The sequence below is a fragment of the Lygodium microphyllum genome, chromosome 7, assembly GCF_053477565.2.
Source record: "Lygodium microphyllum isolate KBCC chromosome 7, Lygodium_microphyllum_v1.1.10, whole genome shotgun sequence".
NCBI lineage: Eukaryota > Viridiplantae > Streptophyta > Polypodiopsida > Schizaeales > Lygodiaceae > Lygodium > Lygodium microphyllum.
In genome coordinates this window covers 134,045,904-134,060,377 of record NC_141141.1, presented here as the reverse complement: position 1 = coordinate 134,060,377, position 14,474 = coordinate 134,045,904, and the positions used below count along the sequence as shown (strand labels likewise).

The 14,474-nt window shown below is 38.5% G+C and overlaps 1 protein-coding gene across 1 annotated transcript; it reads left to right on the top strand.

Annotated features, from left to right (window-relative positions):
- The first annotated feature begins 712 nt into the window (after positions 1-712).
- On the top strand, positions 713-7,123 carry LOC148033988 (O-Glycosyl hydrolases family 17 protein). Its single transcript, XM_087681985.1, has 2 exons — positions 713-1,179; positions 5,847-7,123. Exons 1-2 carry the CDS (start codon positions 836-838, stop codon positions 6,946-6,948), a joined length of 1,446 nt encoding a protein of 481 aa, XP_087538111.1. The 5' UTR covers positions 713-835; the 3' UTR covers positions 6,949-7,123.
- Positions 7,124-14,474: the final 7,351 nt, after the last annotated feature.

The window sequence follows — 14,474 nt, the reverse complement described above, 5'->3', positions numbered from 1 at the left end:
TTCTCATGAAGGCTACTAAAGCGTGCAGTGTGTGCAAAAAATGAAAAGCCTGAAAAGGGGTCTCCTGAGGTGCTCAACAACATTTCTCGAAAGCGGAAAAAACAATGATATAACGACATTAGATAATACACTCGTTATTATTCTTAGCCTTCTTTCCCTTTTAACCTTATTAGATTATTACCCTTCTTACCTTTCAGCCATTTCTTTTCTTAATTTATGCAAGTTTATTTTCCCCCAAAAAACAACGAATATATATATATATATATATATTGATGAAGACGTGAAATATGTCCTGGAGAAAAACAACGAAATTTTTGATTTTTCACCGCGCTTTGTGTCTTTCAGTTCTCGAAAGCGGAAAAAACAAAAAGAAAAAGAACAAAAGAAAAGGTTATAAAAAAAGGAAAGAAAGCCAGTCTTTAGAAATACGCGCTAAGTTCGTTTTATTTTCCCAGAAAAAAAGTTTTATTGAATATTATTAGTTCATGGATTTTTTTTGCCACGTCGTTTATTTCCATAAAACTGTTTATTATTCCTATTATTTGTTCGGAGATGATTTCGAGTTCTTTTTCAGAAATTTCGATTTTTCACCTCATTAATGTTGCCGATTTTCCCAATTTATTAAATATTCGCGGATATATTATTTCGAAAACACATAATATTATTCAAAAATTTGATTTTTCACCTCGCTCTCTGTCTCACAGTAGCGACCTACCAGTGGCAGTTGCTTGCTCTCTCTCTCTCTCTCTCTCTCTCTCTCTCTCTCTGTGGGCTTCTGTGTGTCCGCGGGCCTGTCTGGCTCTCACACACACATTCATCTGGCCCCTGGTCCGCCATGGCCACTCGCTATCTGCTGCTCCTCTGCCTCCTCCTGAGCCTGGCCATGGCGGCCGTGCCGCAGGCCCTGTCCCTGGGGTTCAACTGGGGGATCCTCTCGTCGCGGCCTGTGCCGCCCTCCATCGTGGTGCGCATGCTGAGGGCCAACAACATCTCCAGGGTGAAGCTGTTCGACGCGGAGCCGGACGTGCTCTCGGCCCTCGCTGGCTCCGGCATCGAGGTCATGGTCGGCATCCCAAACGACTTCCTGCAGGCTTTCAGCGCCTCCTATGCCGCCGCCGATGCCTGGGTCCACTCCAACCTCACGCGCTACCTCACCTCCAAGAATGGTGTCAACATCAAGTAGGTCCTGATGATGCCGTTGCAAGTCCTGATGGTATCGTAAAGCAAGCAAGCATAATGCTGCTGCAAGTCCTGATGCTATTGTTAAGCAAGTAAGAAAGGGGAGGGGGGGATCAATGGTAGGCAATTAAGGAGAGAGGGAAGGGGATCAATGGCGAAATGTTATCCGTCGGTAGCATTTCGCCACCGATGCTGTTGCTAGTCCTGATGCTATTGTAAAGCAAGTGAGAAAGGGAGGGGTGGGGGGTCGATGGCAGGCGAGTGAGAAGATAGAGACAGGGGGATTGACAGCAGAAATATTACCCCGTCTGCAACTGTATGAATAGCCAAATGCTAGATCCTCAGCTGTGGCATATGGTGTCAAAGTGTCTTTGAACTGACATATAACGAGAAGAGGAGTCAAGCCTTGGATCTTCGGTATTGAAGATGGTGCCAACGTGTTCTCAGCTTTGACAAGCAAAGCTGGAGATGTGTATTTTACTTGAATGCCCATTCAAAGTGGTAAAGGATTTTGGGCAATGGCTGCTCCGGCCATATTGCATGCACTTGTGATGTGGATTGAGCTTCTTTGCCTGCACCTCAAGTAGTCATTCCACTTGCATGGACAAGTTATTTGCAGTAGCAGATTGTCAAATGCAATTTCAGAATGTCATCAATTCCTTAAGCTCTCCTGCTTCAACTCCGTCCCCACTATTGACTTTGTGCAAAAATGGCCTTAGTTATCACAGGGTATGATCTGTCAGTGATTCCATTAGCCTAACAAATGGTTGCAAGCATTTGCCCAGATTTTCATGACTCAAGGCACACAGTGGTTCGCAGTAAACCACTGCATTGAGGAACTCATGGAAGAGTTATACAATAGAGAGTAGAATTCTTGATTTACTTGCCAGGTGTACACTTCCACGGTTAAGTTTTCTTTGAGAGCATCGTTTTTTGATGTTCCTTTTACTGTGAGCATCAGTTGGCAGCAGACTAAATCGGGTGGGATTAGCTTGATAGGATTTTTCTCATGAATGGGTTAGCTCTATGTCAATTGGGGTAAGCAGCATCTGTTCCCATGTTTTGAATGATAAACACTTTCTATAGCTAGAATTGTTTACATCCTTTTCCACTAAGGGTGAAGTTCTGCCTGAAAGTTCTCTACAAAAAAGTTCATCGGTACTGTGGACGTGCAGCCCTGCTTTTCTGATTCTTATTTTCAGGAAAGGGCAGCACGTTTAGTAAACCATTTCACTCTGCATTTTTGTGTGAGATTATTTACGAGATGGCCGATGGTAGTGATGAGACAATGAAAGCAAAAACAAGGGACAAAAGGACAAGAATATATAACTCTACTAAGAATATGGATCTGCAAGCAAGTGTTATTCCAAAGTGAGCCACCAAATAGGTCTTACATGATGAGAAAGAACAAAGATAATTGTCTAGCCAGAGTGATCATCAATTGAAGTATACAAGATGGTGTGGGAGTGACATGGGGTGCCTTCCAATAGCACAGGCCCTAGGAACCAAGTGTATGCTGCCAAAGGACTGATATATGTAGGATAATTCAAGAAAATGCCTACTCCAAGGTGTGGACAACCCATAGTTTTGTCAATAAGTTACCATATGACAAATGTGTATGGGTATGGAAATATGGAATAAGTACGGTTTATTGTCCCTGGCATATACGTGGCCCTAAAATTTCTCGGAGTTTCAAAAAATAAATATAGGAAGATATTCATATATTTTACCATGTATGTAGGAGTTGAACAATGAATAGATTATATAACCAACTGGAACTAGCATTAAGAATTTAAGAGATTAAAAAGATTGTTTCCCAAGGTCATGTTTTATATGCACATCATAGGTTTTTTCTTTTCATATGTGCGCCTCTGCATGTTAAATGAATCATGCATGTAGGGGAAAAACTAGGGGACAACCCATCAAGAGCTGAAGGCTAACTTGATGTCTAATACGCAAAAAGCATACAAAATACGACAACAATACAACAAAATATCTATGAACATGAAGCATGGATGTGCTAGGGCTGGTCAATAATTGGGTGGCCCTGGAAGATGGCACAAAGAAAACTCCTTAAAGTTGGACTATTGGATGGGGACATAGCTCTTGCTCATAAAGTAATATTCACTAATGTCCAAGAAAGAGTGTAGAGTTCCAAATCTTTGAGATGACCATCCAATTGTTTGCCATTATGTTGGAGACCAAAAAAGGTTTCTATGTGTGCATCTAATCGTTCCCATTAACATCTTTGGTCTTAGGAACTGTGCTTCCACTCATAAGGATTTCAGTTTGTAAAATATGTAGGGAGATAAGTGTGCAGAGATTGGGAAGCATGAACTTATGCACAATGAGAAAACTTATGTGTGGAACCTTAGCACATGAAAATAAGAAACAATGAGATCTAAGCACACTTATCTCTTCACTCTGATTTTGCCTTGACAGATTTTGGTGGTCTGGTGTGACATTGGAAGTGTGGTCAACTTAAGAGAGGTGGGGTGAGAGAATGTGTCTGCAAAACATCATCACAATGTTATATGCAATGTTAGGGACAAGGAAATAAAAGGCATAAACAAGAGAAACAAGGACTAGACAAGGATTTCAGTTCATAAAATACTCAGACAGATAAGTGTGCAGAGGTTGGGAAGCATGAACTTATGCACAATGAAAACTGATGTGTGGAAGCTCAGCACATGATCAGAAACTGATGATAAAATCACAGTTATCTCTTCACTCTGATGCTGCATTGACAGACTTTGGTGGTCTGGGGCCACATTGGAAGTGTGGTTAACTTGAGAGAGGTGGGGTGAGAGAATGTGTCTGCAAAACATCATCACAATATCATGTACAATGTTATGGACAAGGCAATGAAATGAACAAGACGAACAAGGAAAGAATAGAGTAACTCTACTATGGAAATACAAGAATGACTGCCAAATTGAGCCACCAGACAGTTCGCAAAATTCTGAAGATAGAAGGGGACCAGCCTAGCACCAATAGAAGGGTACATGATACTGTTGCAGTGACTAAAGGTGCCCTTTTATAGGTAGTAAAATGGGGGAAATCCCAGGATTTAGGATGGGGCACTCGTAGATTGGCCACATGAAGATAACCCTTCCCCAATGTGTGGAACAACCCTTCTAGAGCCAAAGACCAAGATCCTGCAAGTATGTTTATTAGGCAGCTCATGACATTTATTCTCTGGAAAACTTCAGATTATATCAAGAGAGAATCCATAGTCCTGTTATTAGAACAACCTGGTGTGGTAAATGACAAAGAAGTAGAATCACTTATCATTAGGGCCACATACACAGTGAAAAATGCTGCTTTTGAGATGAACTCATGGTTATTAGTCAAAGCCCTAACTATTGGGGGACTATTGCTTTGGGATTGGGTGTTAATGGATGGATTTCAAATCTGTGTCGTGAAATGTTTCGTAAATCTCATTGGAGCATACTGGAGCTTTCCACATGACATTAGTGACTTCAATATTCCCTTTCACATCTTTTTCTTCCATACAATCATTATTAAGCAGCTGGTTTCTGACTGTCGCCCTTCTACTGGAGTAGTACTACTATCTGATGTCTGTGCAAGATAGACCATGACATTGCATTTATTGCTTGACAGATGTGCTCAAGCTTCGTGTCCATATAGATTATTTTTCAGGTTGATCAGTGCCTTGCGTAAGCCCTAATTTAGGCTAGGGATGAACCAGAGCTTCACACCCTTAGACATCTCTGGAAGCATGAACACAAGGGCCATCAACAATATATTGATACCATGTGGGGTATCTTTAAATTGGGCTTTGTCTGTGTTGGGGATTTTTGCTGCACTCTTATGCCTTTGGATATCTCTGCTGATAATAAAATGGCCGATCAGATTTGTTATGTTTGCAAGGTGCTCAGTTGCTCAAACCTACAGGCTGGGCTGTTGAAGACAATACTACTTATGTTTGCCATGTCCTGAGCAGGGTTGTTGGGAGGCTATAGCTCTCTTTCTATAAGGAGATCTGATCTTTATACAGAGAAAATTAGCTCCAATTTCACAGCTGTTTTAATTGCTCTAGATCTTGTATTGTGGTTGATTACTACTATGCCTTGATGGCTGTACTCTAGAAAGAACTATGTAAATTTGTGTTGTGTTGTCTCTTCCTAATCATTGTATTTACGTTGAGAAGTCTTTCCTGCCTGATGGGTTCTTGTAATAGCAAGATGATATTTCTGTCAGCTTTTTAGGAATGCTAGTAATTATTGTTATTGCTTACAAGTGATCAATTGCTAGTCTTACATTGGATTCTCTAGTTGTATGAGCTGGCTAATGCTCATTGCTAACTCAGAAATGGAGAGTGAGGTGGTATTGGGTTGACACGGAGACTGAAGTGCAAGATGGCTGCTGTTCAGGCTGAGCTTTCATTGTCAAAGGGTGGAGAAGTTTCTTGAAACATTAGGATAGTTGAAATACCTTAAATTTCAATAACTTGGGCATGGAGTGAGAATAATCAAGGTGGAATAACACCAGAATCTTGATATACATGTCCGAGTAGGTATTGCAATAAGGTGTGATTGGACTCTCTGAGCTAGAAGTAGAATGAATTTGTTGCAAAGAATGTAAACAGCCCTTTCATTTCAGTTGCCTCTTCTGACTAATTTTATGCGTTTGAAACCTTGCAGGTATGTTGCAGTGGGGAATGAACCCTTTCTTTCTGCTTATCAAGGAAAATATCAAAAGTACGCATATCCGGCAATGAACAATGTGTATCAGTCATTGGTAAAAGTAGGGCTTGGGAATCAAGTGAAGGTAACAGTTCCCTGCAATGCTGATGTACTATTGAATACTGCACCATCAAAGGGTCAGTTCAGAAGTGATATAAAAGACACCATGAAGCAGATTGTTTCACTTCTCAATCAAATCAATGCCCCCTTTGTTGTGAACATCTATCCGTTTCTTGATCTCACACTGAGTTCCAATTTTCCAGAGGACTTTGCTTTTTTTGATGGAACCAGCCACCCTCTGCAGGATGGTGCTACCACATATACTAATGCCCTTGATGCAAGCTATGACATGACCGTCACAGCTCTTTCTAGTATTGGCTTTCCTTCAATGCAAGTGGTGGTTGGAGAGATTGGCTGGCCAACTGATGGGGGCATGCATGCAAATGTTAGCAATGCTCAAAGGTTCAACCAAGGTTTAGTCAAACATGTCATGAGCAAACAGGGCACACCATTAAGGCCGGGTGTGATGGAAGTGTACATTTTTGCGCTGTTGGATGAGGATCAGAAGAGTGTACTTCCTGGGAACTTTGAGAGGCATTGGGGACTGTTTACATTTGATGGGCAGGCCAAATATCCACTAGATTTGAGTGGGCAGGGTTCAAATAAGGCTCTGGTAAATGCAGAGAATGTGCCATATCTACCCTCAAGGTGGTGCATTGCTGACCCAAGCAGCAACACCTCCAATCTGGTGGCAGGTGCAGCGTTTGCCTGCTCAAGTGCTGACTGCACAGCACTTGCAGAAGGTGGTTCTTGCAGTAAGCTTAGCTCTCCTGACAACGTGTCATACGCTTTCAACAGTTATTACCAGCTCAATGATCAGGATGCTAGCAGTTGCTCTTTCAATGGGCTTGGGATCATCACTTTCATCGACCCTTCCATCGGAGACTGCAGGTTTCTAATTGGGGTTTCAAGCTCTCCTTTGGCCAGTTTGCCATGTAGATGGTTGACTCTGTGGCTTGCATTGTCGCTCTCCATTCTGTTGAGACTTGGCTCTTCTTGAGATCCATCCATATTCTTTCAGTCTTTTTTCATGGCATTTATTAAAAATGTTCATAGAATTTGTAGGCTTTCTGGTCTCTAGCTATTATTGTGCTGAAGGCCACAAATCAACTCTAGATTTGAAAATGATGAAACAGTAGCATTTGAAAAAATTTCTCAACTTATTCATCGAAGAAGGCATAGAGCCCCTGCATGCCCAGCAATGATCTTGACACACGATGCTTAATGTGAATGAACCTAGATACTATAGAGCTCAGGACATTGCCTTCACACACACACACACACACACACACACACACACACACACAAAAGAAAAAAAGTTTCCATTGCTCAGGTAAATAGAGATGAGCAATATGACAATACAGTGCAATGTATTGTGGAATTTGGCACAGGTTTCATGAAGACTCAAACCATGACATTTGTAGTGGAATTTGAAAACAAAGCTTACATAGTTTTAGCCAAGTTATAAACCATGATCTCTCTCTCTCTCTCTCTCTCTCTCTCTCTCTCTCTAAAAAGAAACATGCGCATGTGTGTATTGGACACATAGACATGCTTTTAAGGTATCTTGGGATTGTTGATAACACACACGCACGCATGGGGAGTACTTTGATTAGCAAAATAGGAATGGATTAGATCCTTCTCTCTTTTAAGGCATGCTATAGTAGTGGTTGGGTTTGGCCTATTTTTGAAGAGAAAATTATTCCTAGTTGGGGATCATAGTTTTGGAAAATGATTCTAATGGCTTTGTGCATGACAGCTAGTGTTGGCTACAATGATTAGTTAACTTTGGTGCAACATGAGCACACATGTTATTTAGCACAATTGCAAAGTGTTAAGTACAATGCATAGTTAAGGGATACTAGGTCTAGTGTTGTGGACCATGGATGCAAGCCATGAAAAAAAAGGTTTTATGCACAAGGTTCTAGCACATCCTAAGGCAAGGGGTTGGTTGATCTAGCTCATGCATTTATGGAGTTGGGTGTAAAATCCCTTAAAATGGAGTACCAATTCCCTAGAAATGGAAACCATAAGTTTGGATATGCATAGATTTTAGAAAAGTCTTTAGAGCAAGTGAATTCTATCTTGAATTTGGGTTGATCTAGCTCATGCATCTATGGAGTTGGGTGTAAAATCCCTTAAAATGGAGTACCAATCCCCTAGAAATGGAGACCATAAGTTTGGATATGCATAGTTTTTAGAAAAGTCTTCAGAGCAAGTCGATTCTATCTTGAATTTGGGTAGAGAGAGAGAGAGAGAGAGAGAGAGAGAGAGAGAGAGAGAGAGAGAGTTGGAAATAAAGTAGTTGAAAACATCTTATCAACAAAGCACCCATGTAGTGGACTAGATTTATTGAATAGAATGAGAGTTGGTGGGGACCTATAGGATGTGAGTTCATTTCAATTATGTGCATGGAGGTTTGCCAACAATGTTTGATCATGTATATGATCCTTATATTTTGGAGCTTCTCACAATAGCAAAATGTGAATTTCGAGTGGAGGATAAATTTGCTTAGATTGCACTTTGGAGGATGATTAAAAATGTGGTGGAAAAGATAGGTTTCTAGAAGCTAGAGTTTTGAGGATTCATGGACAATGAGGTGTAGACAAATTGAATAATTGTTTGTATTGTTTACCTTGGAGGGGCAAAGAACATAGTGCCAAAGAAAGAGGGAACTTGTTTTATTGGGAGCACACCATGGTGGTGCATACGAGGAGATATATCAAACCTTCTTCACAAGAACAAAAAAAATTGTCAAAAATGAAAAAACATATCATCTGAGGAGTGCAACTACCATATGCAACTAGGAGCTTAGACAATTCTAGAATGCAAGGTATGCACTTGAAAATGAAATCCTCACTCTTGAAATATGGTTAGCATGGTGGGATACTAGAGCATTCATTGGGGGTCAATATTTGTTGCCCACAATGAGTTTGGTAATTTTGTGCCACATACAAACCTTGTTGAGGCAAAGCATGCTAGCATGAAGGTTTCTTTTGGATACAAAGAGCATCTAACTTTGGTTGAAGAATTAGGACTAGATATGTCTCTAACATTGTTGCAAATTGTGAGGTATAATGTGTACTTGAAAGAAAATAGGTTTGGCATTGGACCAAGGTTGTAAGATATGTAGACAAATTTTATGCTCAATGTGCTTCTTCTACCACTGGCAAGTAGCTAGTGGATTTGGCCCATGCTTCAATGGTAGAAATGGGTGGTTGGATTTGGCCCATGCTTCAATAGTAGACAAGTGTGGGTTTGCATGTATTAGAAAAAGCATTCAAAGCAAGTGCATCCCCCAATGATTTTGGATGAGGACATCACATGCTAGATCATTACTTTGATAGTGGGAGTAAGCATAATGTGTGCTTCATCACCAAACATGGATGGAATGAGATCACAATTGAGGAGACAGGTGCCAAAAATAGTGTGGGAAATTTGTAGAACTAAAGTAAATAGGAAAATGACATGTTTTGATAAGCTATCTAATCAGATTGAACGATGTGAATAATGGTCATGGTATGCCTACACCTTGCTTTCATAGAACATCATGTTGTGGAACCACCAAGCCCTATATCAATGGTGTGGATGGTTGAGGGCACAAGTTTGCTTCCTTTAGAGGTAACGATGCTTTTGAGTAATATGATGTGTCACACAAAATATGGAAGTGAACGTGATGTGCTAATGGAGGGACTATGAAGCTATACTAGAGGTGGTACTTTGATACCTGTTGCTCAATTTTTATTTTGTGCTCAAAATGCTTGCTTGAAGAAAGGGATTTCTTATGGGAGCAAGTCATCTCTTGGTTGCTTCATTGAGATTGTGAGTAATCAAGAAACACATATTATCAATCAAGTCATTGAGAATTTTCTTACCACATTCCTAGTCATTCACAAGAACTCAAGTCCTTATTATCCTCAAGTCAATGGCAAAATAGAATCCACGAACAAAATCTTGATAAATGTTCTCACAAAAAAAATCCTGATCTCGAGGAGTAATTAGGACAATAAACTGATGGCAACGTTATGGGCTTATAGAATGGCCTACAAGATAGTCACATACCAAACACCATTTAAATTAACTCATGGGACTCATGCAATCAAAATTGAATTGTGGGACTTATGCCATTATGCTTGAGGAGTTTTGATCCAAAGTCTACAAATAGCAATGCAAGAGAGGTGGGATGATACAAAATCTTGGGTCAATCACCTTACAAAACTTAAACAACTAACTAAACATCATGTCTTGGAAACTCCCACCTTGATCTCATTGAGAAGGCTAGATGCAAAGCCTAGTTCCATGTACAATAGAGAAACTTTGAATGAGGTGATCGGGTACTACTTTATTCAATCAACGGCCATAAGTAGAAAATGGAATTTAGAGGCCTTGGACTATATCGTGTTTGTGTGTCTTCAACACACTAGGCAATGTAGAGCTTGAAACCTTGGTATTGACATTTCAATGGTGACCAAATTAAGAAAAAAACCATCCAAGTCAGAAAAAGTATGAGATTGTCATGCATTGGCTTGATGTTCGAGTCAGACCCATTATAATTTAGAGAAAAATTGGTAAGTTTCACTCTTAGATTAAGTAATCCCATTCAATGTCCTTGAGGTCCTCAAGTTAGAGACATTTGGTGGCTTTGACTAGCTAGGTCCATTTCTAGCTTATAGAACTTTCCATGTACACAACTTCAAGGCACATCAAAAGTAGGGCCTCTCAAGCTTGTTGAATAGACTTTTTGGCATGAAGTCCATGGTACCATTGATCCCCCTTCAAGCTTGTTGGATAGAATTTTTGGCATGAAGTCCATGGCACTTATATTGATCCCCCTTACATCAACTGTGTCCTCAAGTATGGGACACATCAAGGAAGTTTTAGCCTCTTGAAATTAGACCAATATCCCAAGAGTACTTGCAAAATCATCACCAATCAACAGTTAGGTAGGTAGATCCTAAGGGAGAGCATGCATTAGGAGAGTTTTCAGGTCTTGAAAATGCCTTTTAGGATGTAGAGAGAGAGTGCTCTAGACTAATGAGAGCAAAGCCTCCATAACAAAAGTTTTGTTTTTGAGAAAGTAAAAATTGATTTTATAAAAAGACGGATATAATATTGCTATAAATTTTTATGGATATCTATTTTTATCATCTCATAATTGTGATTATGGCATCCTTTACATTAATGACATAGGGTCTTGACCACTTCTCATTAATGACATATTTGGGATTGATTGATAATGACAATTGAAACTAAATTCAAATGACCAAAAAGCTTAGTGTTCATCTTTTTTCGCTCTCTTGTTTTGATGTTCTTATCTCTTTCCTTTCTTGGTGGTTTCTTGTTTCTTTCTCTCTCCCCTCTCTTTGCTATGTATACAAAAAATCGACCTTCAACAAGGCACCCAAGCTTTGAAATCACATCATATCTGTGTTTAATTCATTCCAAATAGATGGAAGATGAATTCCTACCATTATTAGCAAAGGTAATTGGATTACCATGCAACAAGCAAAATGAAGGAAAAGATAGAGATGCGAGAGCTCCTTCATATCTACTTGGAAGAGTAGGATCAAAGATTTCAGACTTGGAGCAAGTAAGAAAAGCATAAAAGAGATTTTGGTACAACATGTATTTATGCATAGAGAGTTACATTTGGAACTTGGAGCTTCAAATCTTCCATTGCATAGACCGAATTATAAGTATTTTATTCTCAGTGATTTTTTTTCTTAAACTTAGTATTAGGTTTTATTGTGACAATTTTTGTTTTTATTTGTAGATGTCTATCCCTTCTAACATTGAGGAATGACAGTCTATTAAGTCTATTATTGATATTCTTGATGTTATGCATGGTTTGATTGGAGAAGAAATGTACAAAGGCAAGAGAAAAACACAGCTCACAGAGAATGGAATATTTTTTGATGACCATTCTTACATTATCTCTATGCATAATGGCCAATGGGTAGCAATATCCCCTTTTCCTTTACTTGACTTTACAAGCCTTGAGTGGTCTTTACCAAGTCTAGCCACCTAGTGAGAGCTATAGATGTAAAATATTTTTTGAGATATAAAAAACATTGAAACCTAATATCTCAAGTAGGCTAAGCAAGATTACTTTGTTTATGCCTATCAATGTATTTACTTGATTTCTTTTCCAATGTTGTGATACGAAGATCAAAGGCTATATTGTCAGTTAAGAGGTTGGCATATGATCACGTCTTACAACTTGTTGATTAGGGATGGGATACAAGGATAGAAGGCAAGATAACTTATAAGATAGATCAAGACCCTATTGCTTGCAAATAATGCTTGCTACTCAAAATTTCATCCTTAGCTTTTATTACAGTGATGGCATTATGTTGGTAGTAGTCTAGTTGCTTTGGATCAAAATCTTGACGATTTTAGCAAAAATTCTATAGTGGACAATGAATATATTATTACAATACTAAAAGTTAGATCATCATGTATACTATATCAAATGAGGTTGGATTTACAGAATGAAGATATCGAATTGCCATATTCATTAACAATAAACGATAAGTTTGTACATATCAAAGAGAAGAGAGAGAAAGATACAGTGTAAGGACATTGAAGAAAAATTCTATTTTTCTTTCAATATAAATACAAGCTCAAATATTGTAGCAAATTTGTATTTTCTTTCTTCATGATCTATGTACATGAGGTTGTACAAGACAATACACAAAGGCTATTTATTTTTGTGAGGAATATCATTTTTAGGATTTGTTTTGCCCTTCTTTGATGCTTTGGTTACCTATCCTATTAGTGAAGAAGACAAACAATACCTATCGTATGTGCATTGATTATCGTGCCCTAAATAAGATCACTGTTAAGAATAGATATCCAATTCCTAGGGTAGATGATCTTATGGACAAGCTACAAGGGTTTGCAATATTTAGCAAGATAGATCTTAAATCTGGATACCATCAAGTAAGATTGGACACATATTATATATTCAAAACTGCATTTAGAACACATTTTGGACACTATGAATTCCTTGTTATGCCTTTTGGTTTAACTAATGCACCAGCCACATTCACTCGTATGATGAATCGCATATTTTTGAAGCATCAGCATTGTGTCGTTGTTTTCTTTGATGACATATTGGTTTTCAGTAGGAATGAGAACGAGCATTATGAACGTTTATCTTTGGTTTTCAAATTTAGTGAAATAATATCTTAAAATTAAATATCTTATAAATTACATTGATAAAGTTATCATCATTAAGATAAATAAACTTGACCAATCTTTTGACATTTGCAATCACCCTCTAACCACACTATCATCTTGATGAGGGCTCTATAAATAACAACACAAAGCAAAATTAAATAACTTATTTGTGGTAGTTTATGAAATCAAGTATCTTGATGTATTTGATAAAAAGCTTACCAAAACTTGTCTATACTCTGTTTATGTAAGTAGATCAGAAGGCATAAGAGGCTTTTTTTTGTAGAACTTTAATTAATATTTTTGCACCTCTATATAAAAATAAATAAAATTTAGAGTAATTGCAATAGATAAAAGCTCAAATGATCAGGGAGCCTTTGAAAAATTCAACTTGCATCTTAGCATTTTCATGCACTCCTTTCAAAGAATTGATTTAAAAACATTGCGTATCTACATAGTCTATGGTAATCAAGCTCCAATGAGATCTGAAAATAATCATAGGTGAATAATTCAATATAATAAAATATTTTGAAAGTAGAGAAATACCAAACAACTTACTTTTCATGATATGGAATCATAACACGCTCGAAGGTATCAAAATCAATTCTACTAAGCCAATGGTCAAATGCATTTGCTTCAAGCTGACTTAGCCTCATGTAGTGGAAGATTGAAGGATCAAGAATCTCAACCTTTTGTTGTATATAAAAAAGGAGTTCATGTGTCATACACCTACTAAAGACAGTAAAATAGCGAGTATATGGAAATAATTTATTAAGTAAAATATACCATTCTTAAGAACAAAAAAATTTAGATATATTATACCTCAATCCAGTAAGACAGATTTAGTCATTTACTTCTCTTTTCTTATCCTTAGGGATCTGCACACATTTTGAGTCCAAAAAAAATAACTTGCCTATGTTACTAGGCAAGAAGCAATATACATTAGAATCTGCTGGATTGACTCTATCAAGCATGTCAAATAGCTCATCCTCTAGAGGTCCTAGTTGCTCTGCTTCTTTTTCTTCTCCTTTCTTTCTCTTATGCTCTCTTCATTTCTATGCTTGTTCCTTTGTAGCCCTTTCCCTCTTCTCATGCCATCTTGTATCTCTATCATGTGTGACATCCTCCACTTTAGGACTTGTGTCCTCCTTCTTCTTCCTGTATGGTGGCACATTAAGAATATTATATGTCTTCTCTTTTGTAAGAGAAACTGGCTCAAGTGGTCCACATAATCACCAATAGGGCCAACACAGCCAGTGTGATTTGCACCTGCTATACTGCCCATCTTCTTTGACACTTGGTGCCCATCTTCTCCAGCTCCTATGTGGCACTTGGCACTCTTTGACA

Coding starts and splice junctions, on each gene's coding strand:
- LOC148033988 (XM_087681985.1), top strand. CDS start 836: ATGGCCACTCGCTATCTGCTGCTCCTCTGCCTCCTCCTGAGCCTGGCC. Junction 1,180..5,846: donor AAGAATGGTGTCAACATCAA/GTAGGTCCTGAT, acceptor GAAACCTTGCAG/GTATGTTGCAGTGGGGAATG.